Consider the following 11,111-nt stretch of genomic DNA (forward strand, 5'->3'; position numbering starts at 1 on the left):
TGATACTTTATCACGTTTCTGTCTTTTGAACGTTCTATTCATTCACATGATCACGGCTTTTTTAACATACCTCGCACGATACCCATTTCACACCGTAATTCACACCTCATTCACATTCGCTCCAACACTCTTCCGCCATCTCGCGTCATTCTCTTCACGAGGTTCCTCACCTGGCATGAGAGGCATCGATGCTCACCCTGCTTCACCATAAACACCTCTAGCTCATTATCCCTCTTCATCCCTTTTATTACAATGTGTGGACAGTGCACTGAACACAGGAATGCAGTGATTCATGTCCCATGATGCATCTGGATTTTTTGGCAACACCATACTGTACTCTACAGTATTTGTACATGTTGACCTTCCCCAAGTGCTGCGGGTGTCTGTCGATTGCCCAAAAAAAGATTTGTACGTACACGTTTTTAGGCTTTATTATTATTACCTCCGCCTCCGCCACCGAGGGTGGGCGGAGGTTATGTTTTCACCCACTGTTTGTCTCAAAAAGCTGTGGATGGATTTGGACGAAATTTGGTCAGATTTGGTGTGTGACGAGGACAAAATCATTAGACTTTGATGAAGATCTTGATCCGGATACTACAATTTTTAAAGCGATTTTTCACCATCGAGAGTGAAATTCCTCTCGGTTATCCTGCCTGTCATACACAGATGTGACGGGTCTTGTAATAGTGTCCCTTTATTTATTTTGTTGTAACACCTCATTCTGTGCTGGCAGGTTATGTACCTCGGAGAAATTGAAGAGATTCTCGATGTGATCGAGCCATCTCAGTTTGTAAAAGTGCAAGAACTGCTTTTCAAGCGGATTTCCAAATGTGTGGGAAGCCCTCATTTCCAGGTTCGGTTTTTCTCTGCACACACGAAGTATTTTTACAATATGCGGTGCTTATTATGTGCAATATGTTTTTATTACATAATTACGAAATTAACTTTACGAAATTAACGAAATTAACATAAGAATTTTTTTTTTTGTGAGAGGCAATGTTAAAGTAATTTGGCATTAGGACTTTTTGTATTCACATGAGCCTAAGGGCCAAGGTGCGTGTGTATTACTTTGACGAGCTTTGTATATGCATGTTCCTCCAGTCTTGGGGCTGAAGTGGACACATCATTAGCTTTGTTATAACGTTTGCTTATTTTAACCTTTTATATTAAAAAGGGGCATCTCTCAACAGACAATGGCAATGGAGCCAAAAACGTATCCATGGATCGATTCATTTAAGTTCATTTCATTTCATTCTTTTTCTTATTGTCCACATGAAACACATTGTTTCATTCACTGGAAATTCAATGCAAAAAGGGTTCATCAGATCCTTTTTGCATTAACCTCAAGCATGTGAACTGATTTCGGCAAAAATGGCAGTCTAAAGTAACAACGGAAAGCAAGTGGAGCACGAAGGCAAATGTCCGAATGACCAAAACATAAACAAACACTAAAAAGCTTTTGAGAATGCAAAGCTGGTCCACATCCGCTTGGTATTTAGACTTCTTCCTTCTTCTTCTTCTGTTTCTGGATTTGGACCTGAACCAAAATCTAATTGGCTTGTTCTTGTTACCTATCCAACTCGTCCATCAAGTTTCGTCCAAATCCATCCATAACTTTTTGAGATCTCATGCGATGTATTGTGTTTGACCCTATCTCTCGATGATGAAGAATCGCTCACAAAATTTTCATGTCCTGATCCTGATCTTCACCAAAATCGAATCAATTACTCCTTGTCACACACCCAACCTGTCCACCAAGGTTCATCCGAAACGTTTTGAGATATCCTGCACACAGACAGACAAGCAGGCAGGTGTGAAAACATAACCTCCGTCCACCGAAGGTATAAACACATAAAATTGAGGATTTTAGGAGACCTTGACCTTTTGACTTAAAAAGTAATAGGCTTCAGTGACATAATATGCAAACCCGTCTCAGATTTCAAGTCAGATGGAAATTGTTGATTTTGTGACCATGACCTTTTGACCTCAGAACAAAACTGGCCACCGTACGCTGGGCAACCCATTCAGAGACCCCAATATGCAAATTCTTAAAATTTCAGGTCAATTGGATGAAAAGTGATGATTTCAAGTGATGCTGACCTTTTGACCAAATTATTAATTTGTCATCTCGATATTCTCATAGCCAATCTTTGTTGTTGAAAAAAAAAAAAAAAAAAAGCTCAAATGGTAAAAAGGTTACGGCCTGAACAGACCACACACACACACACACACACACACACACACACACACACACACACACACACACACACACACACACACACACACACACACAGACAGACAGACACAGACACAGACACAGACACAGACACACACACAGACACACACACAGACACACACACACACACACAGACACAGACAGACAGACAGACAGACACAGACAGACAGACACAGACAGACAGACACAGACAGACAGACAGACACAGACAGACAGACACAGACAGACAGACACACAGAAAGACACACAGAAAGACACACAGACAGACAGACAGACACAGACAGACAGACACAGAGAGACAGACAGACAGACACACAGACAGACACAGACAGACAGACAGACAGACACAGACAGACAGACACAGACAGACAGACAGACACAGACAGACAGACAGACACAGACAGACAGACAGACACAGACAGACAGACAGACACAGACAGACAGACACAGACAGACAGACACAGACAGACAGACACAGACAGACAGACACAGACAGACAGACACAGACAGACAGACACAGACAGACAGACACACAGAAAGACACACAGAAAGACACACAGACAGACAGACAGACACAGACAGACAGACACAGACAGACAGACACACAGAAAGACACACAGAAAGACACACAGACAGACAGACAGACACAGACAGACAGACACAGAGAGACAGACAGACAGACACACAGACAGACACAGACAGACACAGACAGACAGACACAGACAGACAGACAGACACAGACAGACAGACAGACACAGACAGACAGACAGACACAGACAGACAGACACAGACAGACAGACACAGACAGACAGACACAGACAGACAGACACAGACAGACAGACACAGACAGACAGACAGACAGACACACAGAAAGACACACAGAAAGACACACAGACAGACAGACAGACACAGACAGACAGACACAGAGAGACAGACAGACAGACACACAGACAGACACAGACAGACAGACAGACAGACAGACAGACACAGACAGACATAGACACATACACACACAGGCACAAACACACACACACAGACACACACACACACACAGACACACAAATGGTTGGATGTGTCTTTTTATTTCTTAACGGAAATCATTCCAAGCATAAGTTCTTGCTGCCAGGTGCCTCTGGCTGCTAACCTGCTCTGTAATGATACTGGGCAGTGATATATCCCATTCACTGGCTGTACAACATACACCTTTCTGCGTTACTTTGATAACTTTATTTATTTTGCAGAGAGGGAGACAGAGTGTGGGAGAGACACAGAGTGTGGGAGAGACACAGAGTGTGGGAGAGACACAGAGTGTGGGAGAGACACAGAGTGTGGGAGAGACACAGAGTGTGGGAGAGACACAGAGTGTGGGAGAGACACAGAGTGTGGGAGAGACACAGAGTTTCTATCACCTCGCACAGTAAAGAAATCCGTGTTGCGGTGTTGCTGCCTGCTGCGTAGATCTCTTATCTTGTATAATGAGGTTTAATGTATGCACTCTGTAAACATGGAGATCGCCCATTGGCCCAAGGAATGGAGGGGTGTAACTGTTGGACGTTTGTTTTGTAATTACGTTGATAAAATCTACATATCTCCCGGTGTATTCAGTGACGGCCGGGATCACGTGTCAAGTGAGTTCTTTAACTCCCTTGTCTTCCTCTGATATTTTCCTTTGGACGTCTTGGATTTGAATCTCCATCTTCCTATAATTTCACCCTCTTTATAATGTGTGCATTCATCCGAGGATAATTATAATTGGTGTTCTTCATTTTTTTTTCTCTCTTTCACGGGTGGAGTTTTTTAAAGCCTAGCTCGCGTGTACACACAAGAAACGCCATGACATATGACGTGGACAGGCGTGTGCGGTCTGGACAAAAAGATAAACTTGTGAGAGGCCTCAGCGATAGTGTTGGGTTGGAAGGATATCCTCGAGGTACGTACACTCGCCTCCAAGCTTGGGTTTGAATCACGATCCAGCCAAAAACTTATCTCGGTGATGTACCAATGTTTGTTAATGGCATTTAAAAAATTGGGGTGTTAGGGGATTTATGGAGGGGTTGCCCCCAAAATAGGTATTTGTTTGTTTGTTTAAAGTCTTATGATTATGTTGGTGTGATTCTACATGCTGCTCTGTCTCCTAGCAACCATTGAAATTGCTTTAAAATACCATATACCGTTTAAAATACCTTTAGTTAGTGTAGTATACTGCTTTATTCTACCAGGTGTGTGCCCAGAGGTATTGGCCCTATTTTTTAATTATCACATTTGTCTACCCTCCTTGCCGATCCAGATACATTTTTATTGCAATGTATTGCGCCGTGTTGTTTTTATTCGCATTTGGCAAAGTAGTGAATGGGTGGGGCGTTTTTTGGATGTTTTTATTCTTCCTGATTTACCCGAGATGTAAGTTTTTTTTAGTTTTTTTATTTATTTATTTTTTTCCCTCCCCATTTTCAAATTAATATATCAATAATTTTGAACTGACTTTTTTCAGAAATATATACACTATGAATACACTATGAAATATATACACAGTTCAAAGGTAAGTGGATCAGCTTGTAGGAAGAAGAGTGAGAGAGAGACACACGGGAAGCAGAATTAAGTTCTGAGGCACTTTATAACCGGATAACTGAAATGAGACGTTTCAATTTTTTCCATGGAGCGGTTTCGGAGATATACTACTGTGTTCAAAAAGTATCCGACCTTTATTTTTCGTGCGTAAAAAAGAAGAAGCTCGGGAGGCGTTGATTGGTGCACGTATGTAGGCCATCCTAATACACACGCGTGAATTTTTTCACACCTGCAGAAGCTGTCATTCGACGGCAGACCGCCGATGAGTGAGGACATGTAAGTGAGCGCCGTCGGATTTTCGTTTTTGACAAAATGACGTTAAAACTTGAACAACGCTACTGCATCAAATTTTGTGTTTCATCAAACTTGCATCAAAACTGCAACTTGGTTTCTGGGTCGTACCCATAAACCCAGGACTCATCGCCAGTGATCACTGTGTTGAGGAAGCTGGGATCGCTGTTCACAGTCTCCAGCCTGTCCTGTGCGATCTCCAAACGGAGTTGCTTCAGCTCAATCGTTAGCAGCTTTGGTACGAACTTCGCTGAGATTCTCCTGAAGCCCAAATCCTCCTTCATAATGGAATGAACGGTGTTGAATCTTGCGGATCGTTTCCACTTGGGAATCGCCAAGCTTTACACAAAATTTGATGCAGTAGCGTTGTTCAAGTTTTTCCGTCATTTTGTCAAAAACGAAAATCCGATGGCGCTCACTTACATTTCCTCACTCATCGGCGGTCTGCCGTCGAATGACAGCTTCTGCAGGTGTGAAAAAATTCACGCGTGTGCATTAGGATCGCCTACATACGTGCACCAATCAACGCCTCCCTAGCTTCTTTTTTTTTACGCACGAAAAATAAAGGTCGGATACTTTTTGAACACACTACGTAGAGGTGCAAATTTTTTCGATTTTTTCCCAAGATGGCGTCTGTACCACTTGACCTATGACGTTGTAATTATCATTAAAAATTCTACAGGAGTCGCACATATTCTGAAAAATTTGTGTCCATCGGACTAACAGTTGCGGAGGAATTTTTGTTTTATTCATACTGATCAGATCAAGCGTTGTACTTGTCAAATTATGACATCATAATTAAGGCAGCAATGACATCACCATCAACATATCTTATTCCCCATGGTGAGTACTTGACAATGAGCCATGTTTCAAATTTTTTCCATTGAGCGATTTGGGAGATTTAGAAGTGTAACGTTTTTCCAAGATGGCGTCCGTACCACGTGACCTATGACGTCATAATTATAAATATAAAAATTCTACTGACGGAGCTGCTTCTATGGTAAAATTTTGTGTCAATCGGACCAACGGTTGCCGAGAAAATGGATTTTAAAAAAAATGCAGACACGTACGGCACACTGCACACGTTTACAACTGAATGCTTAACCTCGCTTTTCGCTTCGCGAGTGCAGGGTAACAAGTCTCTGATACACGATGGAGTGCAAATCACGATGCAGTTGCTGCACTCGATTCCCATCTTGAAAAAGTAATTGAGGCTCTTGAAGAACTGCGAGATGGGAACATGGAAACAATGGATACAAAAGGTGATGCTGGAAGTCTTATCAGCATCTTGTCATACACCTTTACTGCATACCTTTACTTTTGGAGTCCTGTGCTGAAGATTTAGAACACCCAAAAATACCTGCAAATGCCTGGTCTTGGATTATTAGACCAGTGTGCATTGAAGATGGAAGCTCTCTCACTTTTCATGAGGAACGAGATACACTCGTCACCGGCCCTGATGCCAAGGCCATCAATTTCTGCCCAAAAAATGGATGTTTCAACAGAACGCCGCGTGAGACGGAGGAAGAGAATGGCTTTTGAAGGAGCGGTAGATGCAGGTTTGACCCTACAACAGGAAATCCGCACAGAGCAGTTGGAAACGGTCGACCGTCTCAAAAGTGAAATTCACTGCAGATCACAACAACGCCGAGATCTCCACAAACGCTTTGGCTTCCTCAAACCTAAATATCTGCTAGACAAACAAATCTATCATGCTATTTGCCAGCAGACACAGTACATTAGTACGGTCTAAACAGAGTTGAATGTTGCCGACTTGCAAGAAGAGGTCCGACGACTCGGACACTTGGACATGTATAAACGTCACAAAGGATGACGTTACAAAGTGGGGAGCATTTGAATTGCTTCGATTGTTCGTGAAGTGGGCATACATTGAAACCTTACCAACCTCTCAATTGCATTGCGTATTCCTGGTGTTGGCTTAGCGGTCAGGGTGCCGGCTTGGGATCCTAGGATCCTGGGTTCGAATCCTGGTCGATCGTTGAATTAACACCAGGGGGGTTGACTCAGCCTGTCATCCTTCCGAGGTCGGCAAATTGAGTACCAGCTTGCTGGGATGAATGATCACGGTGTGTACCCCGATTTAGAATAGGTACACCGTATCCCTGCGCATCGTAAGAGCGTGACCAAGGGTTGGCGTCAGGAAGGGCATCCGGCCATAAAAACATTGCCTCAAACAGGGAACCATGATTGTCATGGGGCCCGCAAGGCTAACCCCCGCTCAAACAGGGAACCATGATTGTCATGGGGCCCGCAAGGCTAACCCCCGCTCCAGTGGGGAAAATGGCCTTAAAATGATCATTCATTCATTCCGCTCACAATTTGTGTTTCAATAGGCCGGTGCGGGCGCAGCTTTTCCAAGCTAATACCGATCGAGAATTACCTCCGGTCTACCATGAGTCAAGCAAGGCTCAGCAACTTGGCAATTTTGTCCATAGAAAGTGATATTGCCCATAAAATTAACTTTGATGACATTTTGAATGATTTTGCCACACTTGAAGCAAGAAGGGGGATTTGCACATACCGGAGGGCCCGTTGGTCCATTGGACCAAATTTTCATTCGTCTCATCGATGTAGAAAGTCATGGCGATCAGTTTGGTGTATCACTCTCCCCTTTGGAAAGGCCCTTGCACTTCCTTTGGAGATCATCTTGCCTTACATTCCTCTTCTGCTCTGTCTCGTCAGCTTGATCCTCTAGTCTAGGGTCTAGGCCATAGAAATACCACACCATGCTGCATGCATGTTTGATGTAGTTGTTCTTAACAGCCTTGTAGCATACCTGCCTGCTGTACTGCTTCAGCATTGGCTTACCTTTTACCAAGCCCAGGTCTGCTTGGACCAGGGCAGAGATTATACGTTCGTTTTATTATTGCCAAATGGTACGAATATTATTATTGTTGTTATATTATTAGTATTAATAAAGTATTAACTTCCTGGGAAAACCACATTTCCAAGCTGGCCTGCAAAGCCAGTCGCCGACTGGGCATCCTCCATCGTGCGAAGTCCTTCCTTGGCACACCTGAGCTCCTCACCACATACAAGGCTTTCATCCGCAGCTCAATGGAATACTGTTCTCCCCTCTGGGCCGGTGCTCCTGCCTCACACCTAGCTCGGCTTCACGCTGTTGAAACAAAAGCTTTCAGAATCATTGGAATCTCCTGTGATGAAGCTAACTCCGAGGGCCTTTCACTCACTCACCGCAGGCAGGTTGGTGGTCTTTCTGTCTTCTACCGACTCCTCTCCGGCCTTGCTCCCCCAGCTCTCTCTCTGGGCTCTGTCCCCCAAATATTCCTACAGGTCGCACAAGATCTGCCAGCAACCCTTTTATGGTAAAACTGCCAAAATCAAGACTCTCTGCTCACCTTCACTCCTTCATTCCTCTTTTCTCCCGCCTCTGGAACAAACTCCCTCACCCTCTTCAATCCCACTGCTCCCTCCAGGTCTTTAAAACAGCTGTTCACCACCATCTCTTATCTTCCCCCATACAAAACCTTGATCTTTTCTACCCCCGCTAATTTCACCCCAAATCCACTTTTTTGAAATACCGACTTCTTTCCTGGAAGTCTGAGCTGTCCATGTGGTTTATACCTCTTGCACTCCCCCCCCCCCCTTTCCCATGCCTCCTCCCCCCCCCTTTCCCATGCCTCCTCCCCCCCCTTTCCCATGCCTCCTCCCCCCAAGCCCTCTCGCTCCCACTGATCTCCCGATGTCCCTGCTCTCCATCTTGTTCTCCCGCTCCCTTTATCATATGTTTTATGTGTCAGTTTGTCTTTTTGTGATCAATGTTAGCTCTTACATGGGCCTCGATCTTGTATACAAAACAATAAATAAATAAATGCTGCTGAGCCCGCTGGGGAAGCTTAGAGCTCTTTCATATGCTCCTCCACCCCCTCCCCCCACCCCCCAAATAGGAATTCCTGATAATGCCATTGCCTAAAAGGGGGCGATATTTTTGACCTTTGACCCGAGCATCACAAACCATCACTGCGCCACTTGGTATTATGGTATTATATCGGATGCTGACTAATCGAGGTAAACTCATTCTAACTAGAGAGTTCATACCCCTTGCAGTCTTCAGAAAAAAGACATGGCACGTCTTTTTTAAACTCTTACACGGCGTTTCCGAGCAAGATGTCCGTTTTTCTTCATGAACGTTGCATAACAGGCGTTCATATTCATGTGCGAAATCAAATTATCCCTGAGAACATAACTTTGAACGGGTCACCGCAGCCGCTTTTGAAAGTGAAGATTACTTTTGTTTCTTTTGAAAGTGAATGGTATCTGATTTCCGGAAGTGCCCTTTTCCGTTCGTTAAAGCACAAGATTGGTTGCTCGGCTAATGGAAACTCTTTCTATCCCTCACCGTCACATCCTCCCCAGGTGGCTGAGAGGGCGCTTTATTTCTGGAACAACGAGTACATCCTGAGCCTCGTCGATGAAAACTCGAACATCGTTTTGCCGATCATGTTTGGCAGCCTCTACAGGGTCTCCAAGGAGCACTGGAACCAGTAAGCAAACATTATTTGCCTCTGTGTTTTAGCTTTTACCAACAAGGTCATTTTACCTTTATATCTTTTACCAAGTTTTCAAGAACTCCTTCATTCCTCCTTTCTCCCGCCTCTGGAACAAACTCCCTCACTCTCTTCAATCGCACTCCTCACTCCAGGTCTTTAAAACAGCTGTTCACCACCATCTCTTATCTTCCCGCATCCAAAACCTTGATCTTTTCTACCCCCGCTAATTCACCCCAGATCCACTTTTTTGAAATACCAACTTCTTTCTTTCCTGGAAGTTCTGGCAGTGTCCATGTGTTTTATACCTCTCCTACTCCCCCCCCCCCCCCACCTTCCCATGCCTCCTCCCACCCCGAATGCCTCCTCCCCCCTCCCCCTTCCCATGCCTCCCCCCCCCACCTTCCCATGCCTCCTCCCACCCCCCCCCCCATCCTCCCATGCCTCCTCCCCCTCTCCCCCTTCCCATGCCTCCTCCCCCCCTCCCCCTTCCCATGCCTCCTCCCCCCCTTCCCATGCCTCCTCCGCCCAAGTCCTCTCCCTCCCACAGATTTCCCGTTGTCCATGTTCTCTGCTGTTGTCCTTGTGTGCTTCCCTATCTCTCCCCATCTTGTGTCCCGCTCCCTTTATTGTATGTTTTGTGTGTCCTTTTTTTTTTCTTTCTTTTTTGTGATTGATGTTAGTTAGCTCTTTCATGAGCCTCGATGTTGTATCCAAAAAAAATATATGAACACACCCCGGCAGATAGATATGGACACACACGGTGTGCCGTTCGATAAATGTGCTTTGCTTCCTCTTTCTCTTCATGCAGAACCATCGTCGGCCTTGTCTACAATGTCATGAAAACCATGATGGACATGAACGGTCAGCTGTTCGGAGAGCTCACTGCCTCATACAATAGCGAAAGGCAGCGGTAGGCACAAAATGGCGACGCCTCAACCGCACCATTAAATCTTGCGTTTTTGTTGTTGTTGTTGTTGTTACCTGCGGACGTGGCACGTGTTACTGACGTACACATTTTGACTCATCGGCGTTATTCCGACAGTGAAAAGAAGAAAGAACAAGAGAGAGACGAACTTTGGAAGAGGCTGGAAAAGCTGCAGGTGGAAGGTTCTCACCATAACAAGGAGACCATCCAGTGACCTTCGGCCGGCCCGCTCGGTGCTCTCCCGTGGCTCAAAAGCACCACATATAGCAAAAAAAAAAAAGGAACCTCCACTGTACTGCTCCTGGAAGTGGTGCTTGACGTTCCACAGTGCCAGGCAGTAGAACCAAGCAATATTCTTACACCACACTGCTACTGTATTTCTGTGATCATCCTGAATAAAGAGAGAGCGTGCGTACACTCTCCAGATTTTCACAGACTGTTATGTCCACAGTTTATGGAGACACGTGATGCTCGTCCGCACTTCGCTTGCAGACGGGATGGTCGCGGCGCGATGAAAGGAGCTTGGCATGTGATTACGGCGCGAGTAGGGTAGAGTGCC

General features: G+C 45.0%; 1 protein-coding gene across 1 annotated transcript in view; it reads left to right on the plus strand.

Annotated features, from left to right (window-relative positions):
* Nucleotides 1-10,984, plus strand: part of LOC137426569 (serine/threonine-protein phosphatase 2A 56 kDa regulatory subunit alpha isoform) — a 98,700-nt gene extending 87,716 nt beyond the window's left edge. Inside the window, exons 10-13 of the mRNA XM_068115201.2 lie at nt 734-853; nt 9,494-9,621; nt 10,436-10,537; nt 10,670-10,984. Coding sequence (XP_067971302.1) covers nt 734-853; nt 9,494-9,621; nt 10,436-10,537; nt 10,670-10,766 — 447 coding nt within the window. The 3' untranslated portion in view covers nt 10,767-10,984. The remainder of the gene's footprint in view (nt 1-733; nt 854-9,493; nt 9,622-10,435; nt 10,538-10,669) is intronic.
* The last annotated feature ends 127 nt before the right edge of the window (nt 10,985-11,111 follow it).

The sequence above is a fragment of the Myxine glutinosa genome, chromosome 5 (genome assembly GCF_964187855.1).
Source record: "Myxine glutinosa chromosome 5, kmMyxGlut1.1, whole genome shotgun sequence".
Classification (NCBI taxonomy): domain Eukaryota; kingdom Metazoa; phylum Chordata; class Myxini; order Myxiniformes; family Myxinidae; genus Myxine; species Myxine glutinosa.